This window comes from Pseudopipra pipra, chromosome 11, assembly GCF_036250125.1.
Source record: "Pseudopipra pipra isolate bDixPip1 chromosome 11, bDixPip1.hap1, whole genome shotgun sequence".
Taxonomy (NCBI): Eukaryota; Metazoa; Chordata; class Aves; order Passeriformes; family Pipridae; genus Pseudopipra; species Pseudopipra pipra.
In genome coordinates this window covers 11,792,653-11,818,837 of record NC_087559.1, presented here as the reverse complement: position 1 = coordinate 11,818,837, position 26,185 = coordinate 11,792,653, and the positions used below count along the sequence as shown (strand labels likewise).

Below are 26,185 nucleotides of genomic sequence, written 5' to 3'. Positions count from 1 at the left end.
TTTAAAGGTAATACGTTAGCAGCCAATTTGCTTACAAGAGAATCATGGAACACCCACAAAAATAAATTGGCTGTATTACAGAACTTAAAAAGCCACCCCACACAACTCCCTGTCATCATAGCATTATTCTGCCTCACTTACCAGATGACCACCTTACCTAATGAAAGGATTTCACTAATTTTTTCTACAAAACCAGGCAGTATTTTTCTGCACTTTCTTGTTTAACCATGAGAAGTTTTAAGAAACTGTCTTACACTGTGTTTTTCTGCAAAGGAGTTAAAGTGAGAATTATTCTGGTTGTACAAACCTAACTCTAGCGCAGATCCTTTTCCAGCAGTAAAATTGTGTTTATAATAGTATGATTTATTCATACTCAGGAAAGGAAAATGCTAAACCAGCATAGGGAACATTAATCATAAATTTATCCCCACCAGAAACTATGGTATATTAAAAAGAGTCAGAACATTTTTGGTACAGTTATGCCTTTTTGATGTGCAAGCACAGAGTGAAGCTACACTGAGCCTACAAACTTATCTTTTCCCAGTGTCAAGACTTGAGTTTATACCTGAAAACATTTACTTTATAAACATTAAAATTGTATTTCATATATGCAAATACAGTAGTCAAGGCAAAATGAATCTAATCTTTAAATTATCTTTTATATTCTCGTCTGTAAACACAACACTGTCCTGCAATTTTTCATATGGCTTTTTTCTTTGAAAGTGCAGAAGAAGAACAAAAATATTAATTTTCAATAAGTGCCTGCCTGCACTCCCTATACACAATCATGCTTTTTCTTTAAAAGATTTTTATGATTCACTCCCCGAATATGGCCAGACTTCATTTTATGATGTAAGTTTTCTCATGTCGTTTGAATGTTTGATGAACGATTCTTGGAAAGGCCCCCAGTATGACTGCAGGCAACATAAATATTTGATTTGCTTTTTCATCTGGTTTTTTTTTCCTTTTTTTTTCTTTTTTTAAACCACATTCCATTTGTGATTTGGAGGTTGAGGGGAGGAAGAACTTTCCATGTGACAACGGTATTTATTAGCACTTTTGTCCTTTTTTTTGACCTTGCTTTCTCTTTCCTATTCATAACCAAAAATTCAGATACAATTATTAGGGTTTGGATTGTGAGGGTTAAAGGGAGGCAGATGTAGAAGAATTAAGCAATATGCTTAACAGGTAGAAAATCCATAGTTCATCCAGGATTATTAATCATGCAGCTATTATGTTTGTAAGCCAAGAAAAATAAATTCACTGTGCTGTAGCCTGCTTAGTGTCCAGAGGACTGAACTCAAAAAATATCATGCTGAAATTCCATTCACTAGAGCTAAATCTATGGCAAGTTTGCTAAAATGTGGTCAATATTTCATTATTTCTTCCAGAATTCCATTGGCATCAGTTCGTATATTTGCTCCAGCTTATGAGTGAGGAAGCAGAATTATGGAGATGGTGAGAGCATGTGCCAAGTCACGAGTCATGGTTCCTCTGCATCAGTGCAGGGCAGAGACATCTAAAGTAGTTTGGGGACAAGCTCACCTGCCCACTAGCAGTGACAGAACCACATTGACACACTGTTGGATGGCCAGCAGAACCTTAGCAGAGTAGGTTAGCATAGAACCAGAACCTCAACACAGAACCACCTTGTGTGGTGGGAGTAGTCTCAATGTCACATCTGTCCTTGAGCTCTGTGCTCTGGGACATCCTCACACAGGCCACTTACCTGAGGTCCTCCTGACATTGTCCTCAGGTTGTCATAGCACCTTTTCCTTCCAGTTTGCAGTTTCCTAATATGCCCTGTCTTCTTTTGCATAAATCAATTTATAAAAAACCACACCAAACCTGTAGCAAACTGCTACCTCTCTGCTCTGCTCTTTCCGTGGAAAAAAGCACTTGTACATCACAAGGTGCTTGCCAGTTCCCAAACAGTCCTCGAAATGCTTACTCAGGTGTTTCTTTCACTGGTTTCCCCAGTTCTTGACACATAAAGCCACCCCAGAGTTGCCTTGAAGCAGTTCAGCCTCTACTATTCATTTGTACCTGTTTTTTCATGCCATTATCTGTACCAAAGAATGATTTCAAACATATGGGACTAGCCTCTGCTACTTATCTTCCTCACCACTAATAGCTGCTTTCATGATTACAAGACGCAGAGTTAGGTGACCTGGGAATTCATGTTTGTGTTGCAACGGGATAAAAGTGCATTTAGGTCATTACCACCAGATGTCCTGGCTCCTCATTTGCAGTAGGAAAAATAATAAGTTCATCAAGTCTGTGGCCTTCAATCCCATTTGTGTATGTGAGCTGCCCCCAAACTCCACCAGTGTAACACAGGCAGCACCCCTCGTGGGGTCAAGGACATCCATCATCTGTGCCTGTGGGCAGAAGCAGGCAGAGAATACACAGGAGAGGGAACTTGGCTTGGCTGTTTAACATGCTGGTCAGCCTTCATGATGTGAAGTACCAAGGCACTGTATCCCACCAGACACAGCCGAAACTGGGAGGAAGGTTACTGTTTTCAGAGCACCCGCATGGAGTAAGGTAAGATATTCACTCTCATAGAGAGGTCCTCTATCCTCCTGCTCTGCTGTGTGATTCTTCAGGATCATAGTTTCATAATCCACCCATTTACTCACAAATCAGTGTTTCAAAAAACATACATAAAGAACTGGATGGTCTATGGAAGGAAACTTCTAATTCAGTTACTTCAACTGTTTTTCTTGATTGATTGATCCAGCTACCTCAGATTTTAAAATCTTTCCAGATTTTGCCTGCAGTTCATAGTCAAGGCCCCTTTCAGACAACCTTACAAGCTGGTCCTGCTTGCACTGCAGGTGATAGCAGGATCACAGGTTACAGAGGCAGCGGGGTCCGTGCTCTGGAAGTCAATGCACCATTCATACGAGTGAAAGCTGCAGGATCAGAATAAGAACTGCTGGGCCCAGCCCGTCCTGAGATACTGTTTCTAAATGCCTTACAATGAGTTAATACATTATTTATAGATGATATAAAGCATGTTTAGACTGTATGCATGACAGGCAGTTATGAACACAATAGAACATGTCATACACAGCTACAAGCCATGTTTCTAAACAATCTATTGACCTCTTCAGCAATTAATTAAAATGCATTAAAATATCTATTAATCATTCATTAACCCTTTATAAACTATAAATGAGATGTAGCAAGAAGCAGGGCTGAATTGCTAATACCATGCTGCCAGAGAGTGGGTCAAATTTAGATGTGGAACGAGCAGGTGCTGCTCCCCAGCAATTCCCCTGACCCGATTTGGCCTCATTTATGGCAGCACATTTCCAGCTAATGAGCGGGGTAGATGGGCAGCCCTCCCTGGGCAGGCAGCCCCGTGCAGAGATCTCTCCCAGTCCCAGCAGCTCACGCTGGTGCTGGGGGAGAATTCGGTGAAAGGTCAAGCAGCATTTTTTGGGGGTGGACTCGGGGCACGGGCTGGAGAGCCGTGGCAATGCCTAAGGCACAGTGGCCAGCCAGGAGCAGATTTCTGTGCTGAGCAAAACACGGGGGCCCTGAACCCCTTCCACTGGTGGGAATATTTACTCAAATGGTAACAACTGTGGGTAGGAGAGCTTTAATTATTCATCAGTGCTCAGTAAATTTTAACAGAGGGAAACGAACAGTGCTGCAGATAGGCAGCCCGGGGTTTGCACCTCTGCTTTATTTAGCTGGGAACATGGGAAGGTGCTGGAGAAACAGGTTTTGTTCCAATCTCTCAACCCTCAAACTTCACAAGTGCAGTATTTACTGTGCCAGACTCCTTAATATGTCTAAATTTGATTCCAGTAATGTTCCATAACCACTATAATAAAAAACAAGCACTAGAACAATTCTCCATCTAAATCACATAATGGAGGAGACTAAGGGGAACAGCTTTTATAGGAGATTAGTCAAAAGAAATAACTATTAAGCTAGTCCACTGTCAGGAGTGCATGGTGTGGAGATGCAAACTCATTAGCTCAGCTGGAACACAGTAATTACTACACGGTTCTGCACTGCTGCAAGCAGAGCTGCTTCTATTCCAATGCATGGATTGCAGTTTATGTAAATGAGGCAGAAAATGCTAGAAAATTAATCCAGGGTAACTATTTTTTTTTTTTTTTTTAAGAATCAGAATTACACAGCTAGTAGGACCCAGTATCACTATCATCTGTCTTGGCTAACAGTTGCAAACACAAAATTGAGATTCCTGCATAGATAATTTTTACCTTTACCCTTCCTCTGACTGTAACAACACTTAAATGAAAAATTAATTTCTACTTGATATCAGTAAGTAAATAACAAAATGGAATTGAGCCGTTCTTGTCCTGTGGCTTGTTGCTTGGGAGAAGAGACCAAAGCCCACCTGCCTACAATCAGGTAGTTGTAGAGAGTTGTAAGGTCCCTCCTGAGCCTCTTTGCTCCAGGCTAAGCAGCCACAGTTCCCTCATTCACTCCTCATCAGATTTGTGCTCCAGCCCCTTCCCCAGCTCCATTGCCTTTCTCTGGACATACTCCAGCACCTCAATGTGCATCTTGTTGTGAACACAGAATTCAAGGTGCTGCCTCACCAGCGCAGGGGGGCAGTCACTGCCCTGGTCCTACTGGCCATGCTATAGCTGATACAAACCAGGATATATCAAGTTAAAAAACAAAAATCCAAATCTGTATTTCAATTTCTTACTTCAAATCTATGAGACAGGCAGTTGTACCAACCTCCATAATCTGAAACTAAAGCTATAACCCTGAGACACAGGCTATGAGATCTGTATTTGTGCAGCAACAACAGAAAGTCAACAAACATCTGCCTTGGAAAGTGACAGTGACAGCAGACGACATGGTCCCAGCAAACAGGCACACACCCTTGCCTTCACTATTTTCACCAGAAAAAAAAAAAAGATTTATAATGCTCAGAAGCAGTCCAAAAGAAAGGGAACCCAATATGGTAGGCATTTTGTAAGGGTGTAATTCTGCATACCTGAAGAGCTGCTCCCCCCTCCTTCAGGGAGCCGCACTAATGAGGCTCCTTCTGCCAGGCACAGGATGATGTCAGTAGCTGTCAGACTGTGCAGGTGACTGGTTTTAGTTCGATGCAAAAGAAATCAAACATGTCAACAAAAACACTGTACAGTCAGACTGCAAAGGCTGGTTTAAAATCCATAGTTACAGCAGGAAATGTGGCAGTGTATTTTAGCAGTTAGTGGAAAGCTGCTGGCCATTTGCACACTGAGCCCTGCTGAGTACTCATACTAGGGATAATGTTTCCACTCTACAGCACTATAAACTAATGGACAAAATCAGCCATTTAAAACATGTCTGATTATCCTGATGAATGCTAGAACATTGCTGAAAAATGACAACATTCACGACAAAATGCTACATGAGCTGGAGCTGAGACAAACAGATTAATGGTTCCTGTTTGACATAGCAGTTTTAGTAGAAAATGAGCTAATTTGTATAAACTACTGGCTAACAGATGAAGTTTTGCAAGTCTTGCTAAGGAGAAAAATAAAGAACAAGAATTGCTCTTTTTGGGTAGTTATAGTGACTGTAAGAGCATACAACATTCATCAGCTAGTGATACAACACAGAGGTCTCAGGGGTGTTTGTACCATCAAACCATAGACACCAACATCCTGATGTGTTTGGCTTGGGTAAGCCAGGTTAGAACCCCTCATACTCTGATCAAAACACAAAGCTTTAAGAGACAGGAGAGCTCCTCAGGGTTCTGAATTGCCTTCTGGTCTTTCAGAGCAGATGTAAAGCACCAAGGACTTCAATATGTCTCTGAAGTGTCTGTTCTTCTCCATCTGCTGCAGGAAGCCTGGGGTCACTAAGGTCTTAGTGTAGGCACTGCAGAGAAGTGTCTAAGCTTCAGCTGAATCAAACCCCTTTCCTCTTTCATGGGCGGGCTTTGAGCAAACTTCTAACTTGAGGAAGCCTTACAAGCTTCACCAACATACCTCAATTGAACAACAGTTCAGAGGAAGCTTGAGCACACGTTGGAGCTCACTCATCTTTTAGAAAGACTGCTATTGCTACTTTCAGCTGGCCAAGCTGACTTTCCTCTCGAGTAGCTGCAGGTTTTCTTCCTCTGCTCACAGGGGGACTGTTCAGGCTGCACCACTTGTCCTCCCTTCAAGCAGACAAAGATTTGTGAGAGGCAATATATACAGAATGGGAATCCTGCCATCACAAGAATTCAGCTGTCACATGAGACTCAGAAAAGATGGTAGCTCAGCAGTATTGACCTTATCATCCAAATTTAAGGCCCTTTGAGCAGTTGACAGCTGCTTTTCAGCTTTGTGTACAGCATCTCGGGACTCTAATAATCCACTGGGACTAGACTTGGCTGCTCTTGGGAGCCAATCAGACAAGCAAGGGGTGTTTCCAGGCCCAGTTGAGGGCAATTTAAATAGCTCAAGGGAGTGCTGGGAACAGGAGCAGCCAGGCGGGGGGGTAGCACGGCAGTTTGCAGGGCAGTTGGCACGGCAGTTTGCCCGGCAGTTCGCGCAGGCACAGCGAGCAGGAAGGGCACGGCCATTCTGCCAGCTCTTGCTGGTGGGTTTTGTGATAGGTGTGTGTGTGGGGGGGGGGTTCATGGTTTTTGTTTGGCTGGTTTGGTTTTTTGGTGTTTTGGTTTTGGGGTTTTGTTCTCTCCCCCCCCCAACTTGACTAGATCCAGCAATGGTTTACAAATGATCAAAAGCCATTGCTGCTGCAGCTGCTGCCAGCAGGAGAGTGCTGACCCAGGCAGAACTCCCCAGGAAGGACACAGCAGTCCAGGTCACCAGCTGCAGGGAGTGTCTGAGCCTGGCATTAGCACCAGAGGACAGTGCAAAAGACACCCTTGTAAGGTGCGATCAGGTGAATGATCTGCTCTGTTCAGTGGCAGAGCCTAAGGAAGAAGTGGAAAGGCTAAGGAGTATTAGGGAGAGTGAAAGGGCACAGTCTTAAGCTGTGCCAGGGGAGGTTTAGGTTGGACATTAGGAAGATGTTCTTTACAGAGGGAGTGATTGGGCGTTGGAATGGGCTGCCCAGGGATGTGGTAGAGTCACTGTCCCTGGAGGTATTTGAGAAGAGACTGGATGTGGCACTCAGTGCCATGGTCTAGTAGACAAGATGATGTTAGGTGAAAGGTTGGACTTGATCTCAGAGGTCTTTTCCAACCTAGTTGATTCTGTGATTTAGGTCTATAGCCACGCAGAAAGGCATATAGAGCATGATACATACCAGTAAAATTAAGATGCAACAATGTCTTTTGCGGGCTAAATTTCACACTGCTGGATCAAGAGTGGGTTTAAGCACATGCAAAGGCAAATTGAGGCTGAAGAGTTTGGAACAGATCTATAGTATACAAGGGGTTGGTTTCAGCCCCTTAGGCTAAGACTTTTCACTGCAGCAATAATTTTGGCTTATTTGGTCTTGTTTGGTTTGTTTGCTTTTGTTTGTTTTTTTTTCTCTGAAGCACTTTTTCTTGAATGTTCCCAGCAGCCCTTTAGCGTTCAGGAGGCAGAAAACCCAAAGACTACAGCTGTGCTTTCAGCTTGTTCCAAGAACTCCACTTGGTTGAAGCTAAATTACAATGTTTTGTAAAACTGGAATATCCTCTCTTGCACAACCAAGAGAGGATAAAAAACCAAAAGTGACATGCCAAGAAGCCCAAAAGACTAAAACCAAACAAGCACATTCTAAAATAACCCTGTCTGCTACTAAAGCAGTAGCAGCACATGCTGTTCTGTACCTTGAAGCTGCTGAGCAGCTGTAATTGTGAAAATGCAGAATCAAGCCACCCTTTCCAAGCTCCCATATGACAGTAACACCATCTCTCACTCCACCCTTCATCCCTAAAGAGCACATCAGGCAAGAGCCCTTTCTAGCACACAAAGCAGGTGGGGTCAGGAAGAGAGGCCAGCTAGGTAATCTCTTCAGGTTCAACATATGGCCTGCACTCATCTTTTTCTTCGTAATGGTAGCTAGAAGCTGCTACTGTTGTCAAGATTTAGAAAGCCCTTTTCCTTTAATAACTGGAAAGTCACATTAAGAAGCCTGTCTTTAAGGCACAGGTTCCTCTCAACTCCTCAAATATGTGGTTATACCTGATTTACAGTTGACAGCGAGAATCTTATTTTGGCTCCCCTGTTAATAGGCACCATAACATCTAACAACACAATCATATGCTACTTCTTTACAGGTATACAGAACACACACATAGGGGGTCAGAATTCAGGTTGCACAGGTAACTGCAAAACTGGCATTTTCCAACTTTGACTTCTTGTTTTTCAATCTAAATAACAGTATTAGTGCAGGAGAGTTCTACACATAATTATATAGATTGTAATAGTAGAGTGAGGAATTGGGACCCCATTGAGCTGGCATTATTCAAACATACAAAAGATGGCCTTCCTGAAATCCACAGGAGGACTTTCAAACTCTCCCAGAACAACCACTCTTTATACATGACTCAGTGACAGAACATGGTGGTATTGTACAGAAAGTGTTTTTATGGCTCTGAAGCTTCCCTAGTCAGAAAAATCTCATATTAATCTCTTAGTCATCTTGAACAAAATTGCTTAATTTCTCAATGATAATGATCATAGAGTCATAGAATTGTTTAGGGTGGAAATGATCTTTAAGATCATCCAGTCCAACCACTAACCCAGTGCTGCCAAGCCCACCACTAAACCATGTGCCTAAGATGCACATCCACACATCTTTTATATCCCTCCAGGGATGGTGACTCAACCACTTCCCTTTATCAGCCTTTTGAGATTTGTACCCACTAACTTTAGACTTTTTCATAATATTGCTGAGAAAAAGACAACTATGGTGGCACTACGGAAACACAGTGATGTGTCATAACCATAATTGCTCTGAAGTCACACAACTTCTATCAGAGATGACAGGAGAACAAGCCTGTTAGAAGCTGCCAAACAATTGTTTTCAGGAAGCAGCTTCCTCAAACAGCAGCCAATAAAGGGGTTAGAAAGCAAGATGTGAACTAGCTGATGAAAATCATCATTCTAAAATAACAGTGACTTTATGTTTAGAGGTTGTTATACAAGTCAACGGAACTGGAATCAGTGCAATAGGAAGACGTCACCCAGTGATACCATGTGGCCATTCCTGGACAACAGTGAGCCTGACATGACATTTATTAGTAGTGGATAATGCATCTGTGCTGTTCCTTTCTCCTAGAAAGAAATTAGGGTAGCAGCTCTATGTAGCAGAAGAGTTTAAGTGTGCTTGTTTTGTGACTCTTTGTATTTATAATGAAAAAAAATGGTTATAAGCACTGGAGATTTAGAAAGAGCTGAGCACAGTTGGAAGGAAGAAGAAAAAAGAAGAAAGGTGTCCATGAGGCTAGGATTATTTAAAATCACCAGATCTGGAACTTTAGTATGTTTGCATCTCAATTCCCTACGCAGAGTACTCGTTAAATACACAATTTTTTCAACAGCAATAACAAAAATCATGTAAGTAAATAGGCAGAGATAGAGTGGCAAAGGACAGATGGACAGGGCCTTAACGTTCAAGAAATATGCCCAAGTTCTTTAATGTCCATGAAACACTAAGCTCCTGATCTGTAGCTCTGGATATAAATCCAGAATAATTCTACTGAGGTTTTAGATTTGGAGAGGTTTAGTGCATATTGGAAACATCCTTAAATGTTCATGTTTTGTTAAGGAAAAAAGCAAAGGTTAAACAGAACACAATTCATATTGACATTAGGGGTTGGCAGTCCAAAGGGCAGAATCATGTTTGTGATTCCAGGGCATGCCTGTGCCACCTGATAGGGTTGATCAGTCATCAGATCAGTCTGTATCCTGTGAAAGTGACTTTAACTACACAAGGAATATTGGACTCATTTTAGTACCTGCTCCATGAAATCCTCCACAAAGGTACAGCTTCCCTTCCACACAACCTGCACTGGTAGAGTTTGTTCGTAAGGAGAGAAGAGGAGAAGGCATAGGAGGTCCATCTCTCCAAAAGTCTCCATCAGGGTTATAAATCTCCACTGCATCAAGACATTTCCGAGTCTGTCCTCTGTCATAACCAAGGCACCCAATTCCTCCTGCAAAATATATGTAGGTCAAATGTAGTCCCACGTTCTCCTGAAAAATACATTGCTGGCTGCATTTTCTGTTTACACGTTCTCATCTCCCTCTCTCTTCCTTTTGCAGCTCCAGAAGTTTGTGAGAAAGTAAACTCAAAGCAGAAGCTACTGCATATTATCTACAGACACCGAAGCAAGATCTTTTTGAAGTCTTGTATCCAAACAAGGACAAGCAGCATGTCTTCAAAACACAAAGGTATTTTGTTTTGTTTTCTCTCCTTATAGTAGAAATTGTCATAATATTTGTTCTGTTTGCTGGACAAATTGTAATGGATCAAAAACTATTTTTCAAGTACCTTCAGTAGATTTGACCCTCACACACGTTAAGCAACAATCATTTCCATTTGTTGGTTAGTTTTCCTCAATAAAAGGAAAATGTAACACCTATTTCTTAAGGCAAATCGACTTCCAGAAACAAACCCATCCTATACACAGGAATGCCAACCAAGTTACATGCAACAGTATTACTGTGGAAGGGTTAATTAGGGTGCTTGAAGGCAGTGTGCAGGATTAAAACAAATCTCAGTTTTCTTTGGCTGGGACATACTGCAACAGGCTGCAGATATACCTGAAATATAAGTGCGTGCTGGAAACACTAAAAATCAGTGTAAACACTGCCTTCCCAAATCCCTTCAAGCGATCAAATCCAGATTTTGAATTCACAGCCTTTGGTTCTCCAGAATTAATAAGCTGATGTACCCACGCAGGTTTTCCATCTGTGCCAATGGACACAATACCCATAATGAGCACTGATGGTGTGCTGAAGGGGTTCTTTTGTGCATGTGTGTGTATGTGACCACTTTTAAATATAAAATGACTGCAATATGCAAGCAATTTCCACATGAAGGCTAGCATCCCAGATACACGTGTAGGACTGCTCAGTTGTGGAAATCCAAAGTGCATTGTGTGGCATGTAATTATGCCCTTGCATATGCAAAAGGAAACGACTGCAAGTGCAACCTGTGCAAGGCTGGTGCAGCTGCTTTTAAAATATATTGCCCCTAGAATGCTGTTAAGCTGGTCTGTCAGAGAAAACAGCCCCTAGTGGTGCTCCAGGCTTTACTTGCATATGGTTTTCCCTCTACATCTTAAAACTGTGTTATTTTTTATAACCTTTTTGCATTCTCCAAAGGTGTTTGCAAGAGGGAACTACATATAAATGGGGACCACAATGCTCCAAACACTGTATTTCTGATCTGTATTTTAGAGTCAGGTAAAGATAAAATCAGTTAACCCTGAGCAGCAAAAGTAAAACCACATTCAGTGTTCTTTATCATCAGCAGGAAGTTTTCCTCTGGCTGAAGTTAGCAATATTTGATTTTGTTCAATATTTGAATTTGGAAACCTTAACTGAGTTGGGGTTTGAGCTCCTTTTCCAGGCACATAAAATCTTTACTTGCCTCAATACCTACCAGCAAGGTCCTAGCAGTTTGGTACCCCTTAGTGTTTGCTTGAACTAGGCTGGCATCCACATGCATTTGGTATTAGCTTAACACCCTCAACTACGCAGTATTTGCTCTGATGGGCTCCTCCTCTGAGGCTTGATTCACCTAAGAGACCTGAGGTAGGGATTAATTGTGGTCATGGAATTTTGCTAATCATTTCCATGCCAAAAAGGGAAGCATCACCCACTTAGCCTTTCTCATGATGGACTCTCACTGAGCTGTTCCTTGGGGCTATTTAGAAACAAAAATAATTTTCAGACTTCAGATGTTTACTTATTGTATTGTTCTCTATGAAAAAAGCATTATCCTCTTCTATGTAGTATTTTCCACTACTCCTTAATGACTTATAAGAGAGGTGCCACTCTTAGGACAGGACACTATTCTCCTAAATTTATCAAGGAAACTTTTAAGAGCTAATAAAAATGTTTAAGTGATAAGTATTTAATTGATTGCTTATCTCACAGGCTTTCTGATTCTACAGCATCCATTGGTATAATCAAAGATTACAGAATGCAAGACCATTTCCTACCAGGGCATGTACAGTCTACAGAGTGCAGTGTAATGCAGAGAGAGATTCTCAAGGCAGTTTTAACTGGGAACTAATAGTATTAAAGCTCCCCACAGGCTAATTTGACCCCTTCAAAAGACAGCTTTGTGGTGCCAAAACCAGATTGCTGCTGGTTATCAAGCTGGGTTTTTTAAAATTAGCCCAGGTGTTACTGTACCCCACTGAAGAATATGCACTCACCCACAAGAAAAGTCTTCATTTGAAAAATGAAAGAGCTTCTTGTTCAATCAGAGGAATGAATGGCACCAGTTAGGGAATGCATGCAGCGTGTCAAAAAACAATAGTTCTGCTGATTGCCTCAATATTTCAGCAGGGAGGGGGAGGTGAACAAAATAGCCCAGAACTCTTCTAGGAGGATAATAGCTGCTTATTTCTTCATGTATTTTTATTGTAATTTTCTAAATAGAGTAACTATAGGGCAAGGTAACCTCAGAAAGAACACAAATAATCAGGTACAAAACTGATACAGCAGGCAGTGGCTTTTTGCAAAAAAAAATCCCAACTGTTACCTGTAAATGAAGACATTCAGCTGCTAGTCCAGGGGAGCCATCAGCAAACATTTTTCATATAAAGCTATTAGGAAAGTAATTTTCCAGGGCCTATTAAAGCATCTTTTAAAAAATTTCAGAGCTACCATATTCTCAAGCACTCATGAAACCTTCATTGGATAGTTTAAGCAACTTATATTTAACCTCCTTTATTCCTGTCATTATCAGAGACAGCCCTGAATACACAAAATATCTCCCTTTTATGTAAACCCTGCACAGCTATTTCAGCTAAATCAAATTTTATATTCAATTTACAAGGGCAAAGCTAAGTTCTCAGAAAAAAAAAAAAGAAAAATCAGAGTAGAATAAAGTTTAATTTTCAAGCTTAGAAAAAGAGCATTCTGAAAAACAAGAAATCAAGAACTTCAACCTCCTCTCGTAAAGCAATTCTAACATTAAAATATTGTTCACAAGGAATATGAGGATATTAGGCTCTATGAGCTCTGTTTTGCTGTGTTCCCAGATGCACTAGCTGAGAAATGCTCCTCTGAGACAATATAGTTTTTCCTCTATGGAAACTGATGTCTCAGGACTCTTTCCAAAGAAATTAATACACAAATCAGAAAAAAAAAATCTCAAATTTAAATCAATTCACATCAACAACCAACTGGAGGAATATCACTTTTACCAGGCTATTCATCATGTACAATGTAGAATTTAAATTGACAGAAAAAAAAAAAGCTTTCTGTGTCAGACAACTCAGGCCACTTTCTGATCCATCACTGAAGACTGCAGATAACCCTGTCGCACAGGCTTCTTCATTTAGATTTAGGAAACCATTAGGAGGGCAAGTGGAGACATAGGGAATTACAGTTAAGACCACTAAGGTTGTCTTTATCTCATATTCTCTGGGTAAAGCAGCAGAACAACTGAGCTCATACTCCTACAGGAACCTCTACATGAAACGGGGGTAAGCTTTAGGAAGCTAAGGCAGGGTGCAGAAAGAGGACAGAGGTGCTTAGGTCATTTGAGGAAGACTTTTGTACCAAATGACCTGTCAGCAGTGCATGGTGTACTTGCAATTGTACCTTAAACCACCCAGAGCTATAGATAGGGTCATTTAAACACACTTGCTGTGGTCACAGCCCCCTGGGAGCCCCAGCAGGTGTGCCAAGGGCAGCAGTGGCTATTTCCATGGCCATGGTCTGGAATTTATGCTGGGGAGGGTCCTTCATTAACCCACATTCACAAACAGAGTAGGTGAATTCAACACCACCTGGCTTAGTTCCCTGCATAAAGCCCAATTACATGCCCTTTGTGCAGGGGAGATGGATTTCTCACTTGGAGTTTCAAACATTTTTGTCATTTTCACATTGATCACACAAGAGGATTTAATCACAGAGCTCAGACTTCTCCTCCTGTCCCTTCCAAATGCACCCTTTCAACACTTTAAGCTTTTTACATTATGCATTTTCCCTAGGAGATATTTCAGATGCCACCGAAGGACTAAAAGAGCCAGTGAAGCCACCTTTGTGTTCCCAAATCCATTAATGCTTGAGAGCTTTCTATATCACGCTCGGATGAGTCTGCAATCAAACATACTTTCAAGGGCACTCTGTAAGCAGTGATTCTAATGGACTTTAAATTTAACATGAAGCTCCATTAGTAAAATAAATATATAAATAAAATACATGATCTTTATTAAGAAATCAGGATTGAGAAGACAAGTCTTTGATGCAGGAAGGCAAGGCGGGGTAGGTGATGTGATTAGTACATCTTCGGAATCTCAATGAGGCACAGTTCTGTGCTGTGCTCTACCCACACACTGCTCATAGCTGGCTGAAGGCAAAGCACACAGCTTTGGCTCAGGTCAGCTGCATCCCTGGCCCCATGCTCGTCTGAGAACACCAAATGCAATTTGAGCCACATCGGCTCTAATAACAGCACACCCTTCCAGCACTTAAGGGGAAATGTCTATAAAGGATGGTGAAGTGGTAAAGAGTCACTGGTAATGATTAGTTCAGCAGGTGCAAAGGCAATATTTCTATAGGAGTGAGCCTGACATGCAGCTGAGCTACAACTTATAGGGAACATTCCTACCCACATGCACCCAGTGACTTCACCCATGTCACTGATACTTGTAAAAGTAGGCACAGAGCAATTGCGTTTCTAAGGCACATCCACACCAAACTCTTTTGCAATTAAATTTCCCAGGCAGCTGGGTGCAACAAGGATAATTTTCTTTCCTACAGGAAAACCACACAGCTCCAAGTCTAGATTGCTCTTTGCATAGACAGAACCGCTGACCAAAAGTACACCTACAAGGTGGTTTGGGGTCCAGATAGAACTGAAAAGAGCTCGCCATTGAGATTTGGCAGCAGATTTCATACCACTTTATTTGGTTCCCCTACTAACAGGCACCTGAAGTTAGACATAAAGTACAGTCTCTCAGCCAGAGCAATATATCAGAGAACAACTAGAGCAAAGCTGTTTTCAAAAGGAAGGTGACCCAGGTAACAAGCTCACCATCAGGACACAGCTCCACAGAACCAGGGACAGGCAATTGCAGAAGGTCCCACCAGCAGCTGTCAGGCAAAGACAAGGCTACAAGGAAGCACTGACTTCCCAGGCCTGTGTTTAAATGGTGCTCCTGGACCTATGGGCAGAGGGCATGGGTGGAGGCCCCAGGTGATGCTGATCAAGATGATCAAGACCTATTAGTGCCCTCAGGGCACTGACATTGTTATTCTTTTTCATATAGTCAAGTCCTCAGATAATAATACCAAGGAATGTGTGTTCTTACTACTGCCTCTGAATTTTTATCAAAGGAACCTGGGGAATTCTCCAACAAGGAAATGAAATCCAGCTTTGCCTCCTGTAAAATAATTCAGTATTAAATTGATCTCTGGAATGCACAATGGATTTAATAGTGCTAATCTCTTAGGTAACTTTTCCCTTCATTAACAGCACTCAAGCTGAGTCTCAGCAGTTACATTTCTCTCTCTCTCTCTCTCTGCAAAGCAGGGCTGCATAGCTGGTTTCTCAGAGAAATGAGGGAGCCATAAAGCCCTGGCAGGCACATCCAAAGATGAAACCGAGGAGCACTGTAATTCTTTACTAACCCAGAGCACAGCAGATGAGGTAATGCAGCTTGTAGAAGACGTGAGGGCAAAAGATTGATTAGAAGCAGGGCTGAAAAAAACCCAGATGATTGTCTTCCTAAACATGGCCAGTGTTTTGGATCCAGCTCCATTTCTCATGAATTGCCTTTTTCTGATTTCTTTTGATAGTCCCAAAGGGTGTAGAGAGCATTTCTGATCTAATCTATCAGACCAATTTTTTGTCTGTTTTTGTTCCTCCCTGCACACTAAGGAGGCTATTGCACAGGTATAACAGAGCAGAATCAGTCCCATAAGCTGCTACTTGTCACAAGTCCAAAGCATATTTATAAATAGACAGGTTTATTTTAGAAGAAGTTGTTATTCAAATGCACAGTTAATACTCAAGCATGAAAGCTAAAATGTCTCCTTCCAGCCCCTCCCACACACACTTTCTTTTCCAGAGAAACCCCAAAGTACATATTCAAATAAGCATTTTATGACTGAGACATTCAGTATTTAATTGAACTTCATTTGACTGCTTAAAATTTTTGAAAGAAGCTCACAACAAGAACTCAGGGAGAAAAAAACCAAGTTGTAAGAGGTGAGATGCCAGGCTGAGGAGGATAACTGAAAATTCTTTGGTTTCTAAATCTTCCCTAATAGGATTTCTCATTTAAATCCTTCTATACATTCTTATTTATAAGGTAGAAATTATATAATGATAAAAGCAACATATGGTTAAGGATGTCATGGTGATACAACATCTTTTACCAGTGACCGGTATTTCAGAGACAGGAGTTCTACTGAGTGTGTTTCAACATAAAGTAATGAATATGGCATTCAGATGGATTCATTTGGATATATTTTCCTAATTTGTATGTTGGCTGTGATAAGTTTTCAGAGACCTGACTGGAAAGGATATTTTTTTAAGCGAGAGATTAAAATGCATGACCTTAAATAAAGCCCTCCCATCTGGTTTACTTCCAAAAGTGTCTCAATTGCCTCTGTCATTAAGAACACAATACTGCTCTTTCTTGGGCTTTCCAAAGAATATAGTTATGTTCCTGGGAAAATATGGAGAGAAAGAGCTGAGACCAGTCAAATGAGATGAATAGGAGAAAGGATTTTGAGCCTTAGGAAATGCTGTTCATTTACTTATGAGGATTATGTATGGTGTATAAATAGCATGAGATTCTCTAGGAACATTACACAACAAACAGACAATTACATTGCAGGACTGCTGATTAAGACACACGGTACAGGTTCCTGAACAATGCTATTACTCAGACCAAAAACTCTAATCTATCTCTCATTTTCCTTCCATCAGTGTAACTCTGGAATAATTCCATTTAAGTCATTAGGGTTTTACATGCTGAAGCTGCAATTAGGCTGGGAAGGGGTTTTGGACAGTGACTACATACTCTCTGTTCTGTGCCAATAGGACTTCTCAGAAATTAACACTTCAAAGGCTAAGCATCAGATTCTGATCTGGGTTAGAATAAAATGAGCCTGACACCACACAGTTGACATTAGCAGACTACTTAGTACAGATTTACACCTGCATGCATGAAAGCAAAAATTGGACTTGTCTGTCAAAGAAACTGCTACTGCACCTTATTCAAAGCTAGCATTACGTATCTTCTTTCTTCTTCATATTTATGATAGAAATTACTTTCATACATCAGGGATATTAGAGAGGATCAACTTTCTCTGCAGTGATTTTTTGTTTCTGTTCTAGAGTCCTCAATGTGCTGACACCTGTATAAGTTGTGTAGAAAGACAGAGATCCTGCTGGAAAGAGCTGACACACTTACATCACTTAACGACTTTGTTTCCAAGACTTGCTGGAAAAAATTCTCATCTCTCTGCAACACTGCTTTATATACCCAGCTAGAGCTATCTATGTCTTTATTTCATATTTTTATTTCTGGGAAGCAGGGCTTGGTCCTGAAGACATACTGAAGATATCTCACTTTTACCCTTTTACCTGTTTCCTTTTAGCCTCTCTCCCTTTCCTTCCTCTGTCCCCAGCAGCCCCCAGTGGATCTTCTTAGCTGGGTGCAGACTGCAGGAGGCCCGTGGAGACAGTGCACCCCATGAGGAACAAGTATGATATGAGACGTGGGGGATGCTTGTGGGGATGCCATTCTATGCTTCTGAATGGCCCCGTCACTGAGTGTCCCCTCAGTGGGGACGTTAGATGTTCAAGTTCTGTGCATACAGACTTCACCATGGGGAACCCTCATTTGGAGTGAGGAGGGGGATCAATAGCAGTGGTAGAGACTCCACAAAAGTCTCCCTCTCATCTATAGCACAAAAGCTTAGTCATTGTGCCTGAGTACAGATATCTCTGAGCCACTACATGAGAACAACCTCTCCTCTTCAGAATGTGTCTTTTTGCACAAATCACCCTTGACAACATCCTTCTAGACTCCGAGTGCTCAACACCCTTTATGAAGCAGGGTGATGTCCAAGGGATCCACAGCTTTGAGGAGCCTGCTACGCTTTTACTGCCCTCATGACAGTTGCTATTCTTTGCTCTGTCACTGTCAACCTCTGTTCTTTCCATTGCCATTCTCTCCTGAATGTCATCTGTATGATCAAGTACCACATCAGCCAGATTAAGAACATTTTCACTGCTTTCCTTTCAATGTCACTAATCTCCCATTCACCTGGCTGGGGTTACCATCACAATTCTTTCCAAAGGAGAACTGGACCCACCCGACAGCCCAGCAGCCTGACAACTCACAAGGAAACAAGAACTTGTCACCATGGATAAACTGTGGAATGTTGCTTTTCTGTGTGAGGTTCTAATTACAGTTGGCAAGTGTGAGTTTACAGCTGGATATGAGGCCATGTGTGATAGCAGCAGAGTAAGATGTCAATGTCATGACTGTATCACTGTTTCCAAACAAAGTTTGTTTGGAAATTGCCCCATCATTTTGAAAGGCCTTGGAAAATGCTTTAATGTCTTCCACAGAGTTTTCAGATCCTGATGGTTAGCATCTACCAGCTACATTGTCTTCTTAATTTTAACAGATAAATCTCCATTTCCATGCATACTCTTACAGATGGATTTAAACCAGAATATTCAAAGACAGAATTTGTTAACAAATCATTTTTGGCTCAGTGTCAGGCATGTTTTTCAATTTAAAATGTAGTTGTAATATTATTTGATTTCCTAAGAAAACAAGACTTATGCAATTACCCTCACTACATGTGTGTTCTCTATCTGCACTTACATTAGTTTCTTTGCCTTTCATAGCTTTTGTACCAATTGCCCAGTTTTGACTAAATTTTGCAGATTGATGGATGTTGAAGTCCTCATGAGGTCTGTGAAAACAGGCAATCAGGAGTTTGCAAAAGCAGCCCAGACCTAGGTCAAAATGTCTTCTCTGCAATTGATATTCCTGCTACCTGATGGTAACTCATTCGTGTCTGCACATGCTGCAGTTACACCTTGAGAAGATGGAGCATCAGAAGGGAGGCAGGCTCAGAAATGTAGTGGTAAAAATAGCCCAATCTTTCTCAAAAATCTGCTCCCTGGAGCAGTGTGTGAGCTTAGTTTCCCGTGGTATAAATCACAAGCAAGTTTGTCCATTACAGTGAAATTACCCCAAATTTACACTGTCAAAACTGAGAACAAACACTGCCTTTATGAATGCTTAACTAGATTTAGTGGCAAGAGTGAAGGGTCCACTGCAGCAAACTGTTAATCTCAGCATTAAGTGCGTTGGTTCCCTTAGGAATAGGGTCGAGTAAGGAGTGCCATGGGAAGGTATGTGAACCAACAAAGTGATGGAGACAGGTCAAGAGCCTGTTACAGCCCATGTGCATATTTGATTGTTAGCAAAGATTTTCTCACACATACACAAAAATTATTGGTATTGGCTAGCATGTAAGAAAGAATTCACGTCAGTGTTCAGCTCCCTGAACACAGCAACACTGCCAGCTATAGATACAATACCAAGGCTTTTTATTTTTTAACATTAGCAAAATGCTTCTGCAGGTCTGTGAGACCATGAACTTGCCTCAATGCCATTTAGACAGCCACTTTTCAGATTTAATGCTGTGCTTTGTGTTTAATCTGTACATTTCATTACTGTAATTGTTCAGATATGCTTCTTGCTTTGTGAGATTTGAGAGAAGAAAATGGATGCAGTTTTCCCTATTAGCCACTCCTTTCCCCTGTCTCAGTGTCAGGCTTGCTGTGAAGAAGACTGTCAATTTGTTTTATCACATGCATCCCAAGGCGGCTCCTTTTTTTGCTCCCTGACTCTCTTGTGTCATCACAGTGTTCAAGGTCTTGATCTTGGAGCACTGTCTTACTGAAATGCATGAATGCAGCCTTTCTCTTCCCAACTATTCCAGCTGCTTCTTCTGCCCCATTAGAGCATCAATGTCAGTATAAATAATTATATATATTTAACCTTTTACAAAGGATGGAGTTTCCACATTTCTGAAGCACCTTTGAACCTGGGCAGCCAACACTCTTATTATTTAACAGCACACTGACATTCTCTATCACTAACCTTTGACAATAATGATATGATTTTCTGGTTGTAAAACTCTCTTTTCCATATGGGCTCCTTTCACCCTTCCTCCTGGTTGTGACTATGGGCCTCTCTCAAGACACTTAAGAGACAGAAGTTTCTCTAAAAGAAGACAGATGCAGCATTAAAGCCACTTTTTTCTTCTACTTCAAATATGCTTTTCTTATACACCTCCTGCAAAACACTTTCTGTATTACATGCAGGGAACAAGCTCTGCTTTATCCACATTATATAATAACACAGACAAACACAGAACACCCCATGCTGGAGGTGTATTATGTTGATAAGACTGTATTGTTTGTTCACTTTGATAAGCTTGTAAGGGGGAATAGTTTGAAGTAGAAGGGATTGAAATGTCCCAAGGTACTGATGAGATTGCTGCCTTCTTCATGTGTGATGCTGCCCATGAGACCACAGGAGCATGGAAGGGTGTGAATCACTCACAGCCCACTTGTGGATTACTTGACTGTATGAGTTTTTCCCTCACTTCTCCAAGAACTTTCCAGTCACACATCTGCCTATAATCCTTCTCTCTGTTACTTGGACACCTCTCTGACTCCTATTCCCCTTCTAAGATGCCCCTTTTAACTTTTTCCCAGTATCTGCAATGCCTTTCTTCTATATCTGCCTTTTCCTGGCTTATATCTTTGTTTTCTCTTCAGAAAAATCCCTTGCTTGCCACCTTCTGAGCTGTTTGCCAGTGTTCATAAACAGGTGATGTTCTCTCTGTTAGCCTGTACATAGGCTGGGATGGGACCAGGAAGAATGGTCTTTGGGAAAAGGGTCCTTTTATGGATTTACTGCAGAACTGAGGAACATGGGTGGGAATCATTTGGGGCAAAAGATTTTGGGGTAGGAGATTACTGAACTTTTTCACACGAATCAATATTTTTGGTCAAAATTCTGTTTTGAAACAAAAAAATGGAAAAGATTCAGTCAAAAAATGACAAAATGAGAGATTTAAATTTTCAAAAGAATGCACTGTGTTGAGGTGGGTGGAAAAGAAAGATTTGTTAAGTTTTATCAGGATATAGAAATAATTTTGGTTTTGATTTGGAGATTCAAATTTTCTTTATCCTTATGCCATTCTTTCATGGTGCTGAGTATGTTCCTTAGCTGTTCAGTGCTCACTTGTGAAATGATCCTTACAAGGCTTCTCTACTCACCTTTTAAAATTCATTACTATTTATAACACACACTGATACCCTAAAGAAAAGTAGCTTAAAAAGTTAAGTATCTTTGTTTCATTAATCCAGAACACTAAACATTCACTTAATTTAAGCTCCCTAAATCAAAGCAGGAAGAAATAATGAGGGGAACAGACAACTTTAGAAAAATACCACCCATTTAGTCCAGCGTACTTTGTCCTACAGTACATAACAAAGGGTGAGATATTTCACTTCACAGAGGCAAACTGCTGGAAAGAAGAAAAAGTCATGGTACTATCTGTTAAAAATCTGTTTCCTCTTACCCAAGACATAAATTTCCCCGCTGACTACGGCTGTGCTGAAGCGGTACTTTGAGTACTTCATTGGAGCTCCTTCCGTCCATTTGTCTTGGCCCGGGTCGTACCGAAACGTTCTGTTACTTAATCGATCCGGCTCATCGTCAGGCAGATCCATCTGTATGAAATATGACAGCCATATAATAATACAACATTTGGAGCCCTCTGCACATGCCTGCATGCAATTAATCACAGCAGACAGCTCGGCAGATAAATAGCATAAACACATCAATTATAGCCGCAGGGGATTGTACTCCCCAGGGTTTAACAGCACCCGTGACTTGTGGCTGGGAGACCGCTGTAGAAGGCAAAGGAATAAGTGGGCATCTATATTCTGCAGCAATAAAACTGAGGATTTGGGTAATAGCAATGCATTCATGGTCCCAGCTCGGGAAGAATGTATCCCTTTCACAAGGCTGCTGTACAGTCTTAATTATAATGAGGGAAAACCAGTCTATCTGTCTTTTTTTTTTCTTGCTGAATGTTGAAATTAATTCCCACTGTTACTCAGACCATACCATGAGTCTCAGTGAGGTACTTTCCTGGCCTTTTTCAGGCCTATATAGACACATAACTTATTCTAATAAACATTTGCGTGTTTATTTAGTCAGTCTAATCACAGTAATGTTGTTCAACTACTGTAACTTTGACGGTTTTCATAATAAGCTCCTAACCCTCTGCAATATCTTTGCTGCCATAATACTCCTTTTATATTCACTCCTACTCCTCTTGTTCTCTCTAATCTTCTTCCCCCTTCTCTGCCTGTCTCATACGATGCAGGGAACTCAGATTATGTTTTCTGGGTACAACACCCTTGAATGTAAGCAGTGGGATGTGGGGGGAGGATCCAGAAATATTTTGGGTTGAAAGTTTTCACATAGAGAGAGTGAGAAGGAGAGAACTACTTTGCTTGCTTGTGATGGTGTTATATGTGTTCCTGGTTTTCTTCTTATTTTTCTTTCCCAAAAGACCTTTCCAACACTAATGCCATGGACAAGACAGTAGGAGGCAAACTACAGAGTAAATATATAGCCCCTTGGTTACTCTCTGTAAGTGCCCAGGGCATGTTCATTCTCTGTGGTAAGTGTGAAACACTAATTTATTCACTGAAAGGGGGGTAAGCTGTGTGTTTTCCACACAGACTAAGCATATACTTAGGAGCAGGCACCATTTGACATGCTGTAAATTCATGTCCAAGCTCATTTTTTGTGGTAACACTTGCCTCAGAGTGCACCCTGTGCTCTTTACGTACAGAAAACATAGCTTTCAGCAGCCCTTCTCTGTGTCTCAAGGGTCTGGAACCTTCCTCTCAGCCTCACTGAATGCTTCCTTCTGCTTTAACAGCCCCCAGTTACCAAGACTGGACTTGCTTGGGTTTCTAACTCTGCTGGCACCAATGAGGCCAGACCAAAGCTGAGCGGAGCAGTGCTAATGTGAGCAGAGCCCTTGCCCTCCTAAGCTGTCATTTGATGTCCTGACTTGACTTTGTCTTGTCTTGTTTCAATTACAAAGCCTGAAAGGGAAGGGAACATGTATTTATCTCTGTCCTGTAATGGGCACGTGCACTCAGGGCACTCTGTCAATGCTGCCTCGTTAGTGTTTGTTCAGGATCGACAGAACATTCAGTGCTGTTCAAACAGAGGGACAACCCCTGCCTTGGAGAGCTCATTTGCTTTCCCAGTGCAGCTGTGGCATCCCCACATACACAATCGCTGCATCTGACAGGAGGAAGATATATAGTACCAGAAGAATTCAGCACTCTGCAGTGCTGGTCTTAAAGCACTTTTTTGAGAGCTTGAGCTAATTTATTCTGATTTGTTCTGGTACACCCTAATCTTGCAAAGCTGTGGGTTTTAATCAATTACTGTTAATTTGCTCATCTCAAACCTATTTATATATAAACTCAGACTCCCATGCATTGTTACTGATAGTACTTGTAGGCAGGTATCCAATTTAGGTGTTTTTTTTAAACCATTCTTGGCTCAATATTCCTGACTTGTGCTTCTAAGCCACTTTCCCCTCTCACAACCTGTTCTGGAAAAAAGCTTAACAAAGCTGGTTGTCTGACTTCATCCCCTATCTTTGTTATATGACATATCTTTCAGTTCAAGTTGTTTTTTTTTACAGACAGACTATTATCTACATTAAGTGTTTTCATATTTTAATTCTTTAAATAGTGAGATACCCTTGCTCAGTTGCTTCTGTATCAGAAATACTCTCTGATCTTTCTGTTGTCTCCTGGGGACTCCGGCACTCAAAATATCCAAAGAGATGGAATTCTTGTTAGCTGAATGCATCTCCCTTTTAAATACTTTAATTTATTTCAAGAGGATACAATCCATTGAATTGTGATGACAGTCTGAACATATTGCTGTCAGCAATGAGGATTACAGATGCTCCACTTCATTGTCAAGTAACTGTGGGACCTTATTCTGAACTCTCAAATTTAAACTGCACCAAGCAGTAAATAAAAATGGACTATGCTCTTAAAAAAGATCTTTTGCACTGGGAGCAACTGGGGAGAGCATGCACTGCTCCTGACATCCTTGTAGCACAGTTCTGTATGTTCCCTGTACTACCAAACATGTTACCTGTGGCCCTGCAGAAAATTCCTGTAAAAACTTTACATGGCCAAGCAATACAACTGAAACAAATTAATGGTTTGGTTAAAGGACTCTGTTTTCCAGAGAATGCTTTGACTTTTCATTTAAAATGTAATATAATTAAAATCGAATAAATTAACTTTAGTTAACCAAGAAAGCTTCCTGAGAAATTGAGGTGAACTTTAAATGTCATATATAAATCTGCCCCTGAAGTGTACCTGTGTACATGCTTTTTGAACACAGGGCACAGTTAAAGGTGCCTGTATAATTAAATACCATTATTTATGATTTCTGGAAAAATTAAGAAGATGGTAAATAAGGAATAGAAAGGCTGGAACCCATGATGATACAGGAGATGTATTTTAAACTCTTGCTCACTGTGCACATCTCTATAAATAAAGAACTGCCCTTCCTGAAGTTGGTATTTACATTAAGGATGCCACAGATGGATATTGTTTTTCCTCACCCTGTTTGGTTTTCCTACAAAAGACCAAAGGAATGTGAGCAGTTTATTCTTCTGTTATCACTGATGTACTTTTCCCATGCAAGAAGCACTGTAAAATGACACAACGCTGCTTGTTAGTGCACAAACCAAACACAGTAACAGGCACATTTCTCAACCTGTGGTGTCCATCCACCCAGCACATACAGCTTGTTCTTCACTGTCACCACCACATGGCATGCCAATGGTATTGGAAGAGGTGCCGTGCCTCTCCAGGTGCCTTGCTCCATGGAATACTTCTCCACACAGTTTGTGACCAGATTTTTCACTTTCATTTGCCCTCCTATTACGTAGAGGTCGTTGTGGACAGTGCCCAGTGCGTAGAGCTCACGGAGCTGAGTGGTGCACAGGCTGTGCCAAAACTGGTTTCCTCGCTGGTGGTATCTGTAGGAAAATCCAGAGTTGTAAATGCCCTGGTTCACTGAAGTCCCATCAGCTTATCTGGAAGCATTACCCCCGTAATCATCAGTGTTTGCTCAGACAGTATCACAATGGCAAGAGGAGCTTTCTCCTTCACAGAGAAGTTATAAAATTGAGCCCAATGTTAGCAAGATCAAGCATTTTTAGTGTGAGGAATTCTAGGTGTCCTTTCAAAGATATTTGACCCTAATTAAGGTAAGAAGCCCCTTATTTCTGCATGTGGTGCTCAATCACAGTTTCCAATGAAGTTAGTGGGAAGACAGAGAGCTCAACTCTGCTGAAAATAAGGCTGCTTCAGTTGACTCAGTATGGATTTATTTTCTTAAAAATTTAGTCATTTGTATTTGAAAATGCTGCCACCATTTTAAAGTTTTATCTTTAATCCAGAAAATGTCTGGTTTTCTTTAAAATAGATGCATCTGAAAAAGACATGAGTAAAAACAGAATGAGGGTTTAGAGATATCAAACATTATCTTTAATCTTTGAAGTGCTATCATCAACATTAACAGAGAATTAAGTTTTCTCTGTCTTACTGGACTCATTGGGTCATTTGCTTGCCTCATTTCCATCTGCCAGTGACCTAGAAAAGAAGTATCCTTGGAAAACATTGAGATCTGAGTAAGGAGAATATAAAATCCACATGCATTGATCTAATCAAGCTCATTTAAACAGAGAGAGAAAGAGTAAATCCATAAGAATAAATCCTCTATCTTTCAGGAGAAAATGCATCAAGATTTGGTTGTATGTATATCATTCAGTGATATGAAAATAAATTGTGACAGACTGATTAAGGTAATCAAAATCTCTGGGAAAAAATAATTTCAAGGAAAGAACGCTTTGTCTAATGGAGTTTGTTTTTTTTTTTGTCC

At 41.0% G+C, this 26,185-nt stretch overlaps 2 protein-coding genes across 10 annotated transcripts in view; one reads left to right on the top strand and one right to left on the bottom strand.

Annotated features, from left to right (window-relative positions):
- Positions 1–26,185, bottom strand: part of KBTBD12 (kelch repeat and BTB domain containing 12) — a 41,525-nt gene that overhangs the window by 5,553 nt on the left and 9,787 nt on the right. For 3 of the 4 annotated variants that reach the window (XM_064667511.1, XM_064667510.1, XM_064667512.1), the window contains 3 exons: positions 25,016–25,280; positions 21,759–21,909; positions 9,893–10,090 (listed from right to left, as the gene is read on the bottom strand). In XM_064667511.1, the coding sequence (XP_064523581.1) occupies positions 9,893–10,090; positions 21,759–21,909; positions 25,016–25,280 (614 nt within the window). The remainder of the gene's footprint in view (positions 1–9,892; positions 10,091–21,758; positions 21,910–25,015; positions 25,281–26,185) is intronic. The other variant, XM_064667513.1, reaches the window with a different exon arrangement.
- The window catches only part of MGLL (monoglyceride lipase), a 108,612-nt gene continuing 88,937 nt past the window's right edge, over positions 6,511–26,185 (top strand). For 2 of the 6 annotated variants that reach the window (XM_064667515.1, XM_064667514.1), the window contains exons 1-2: positions 9,066–9,151; positions 10,200–10,328. In XM_064667515.1, coding sequence (XP_064523585.1) covers positions 9,130–9,151; positions 10,200–10,328 — 151 coding nt within the window. In that variant the 5' untranslated portion in view covers positions 9,066–9,129. Of the gene's footprint in view, positions 6,593–9,065; positions 9,152–9,815; positions 9,918–9,972; positions 10,104–10,199; positions 10,329–26,185 lie in introns of those variants that run through there. The other 4 variants (XM_064667517.1, XM_064667519.1, XM_064667518.1 and 1 more) reach the window with 4 other exon arrangements.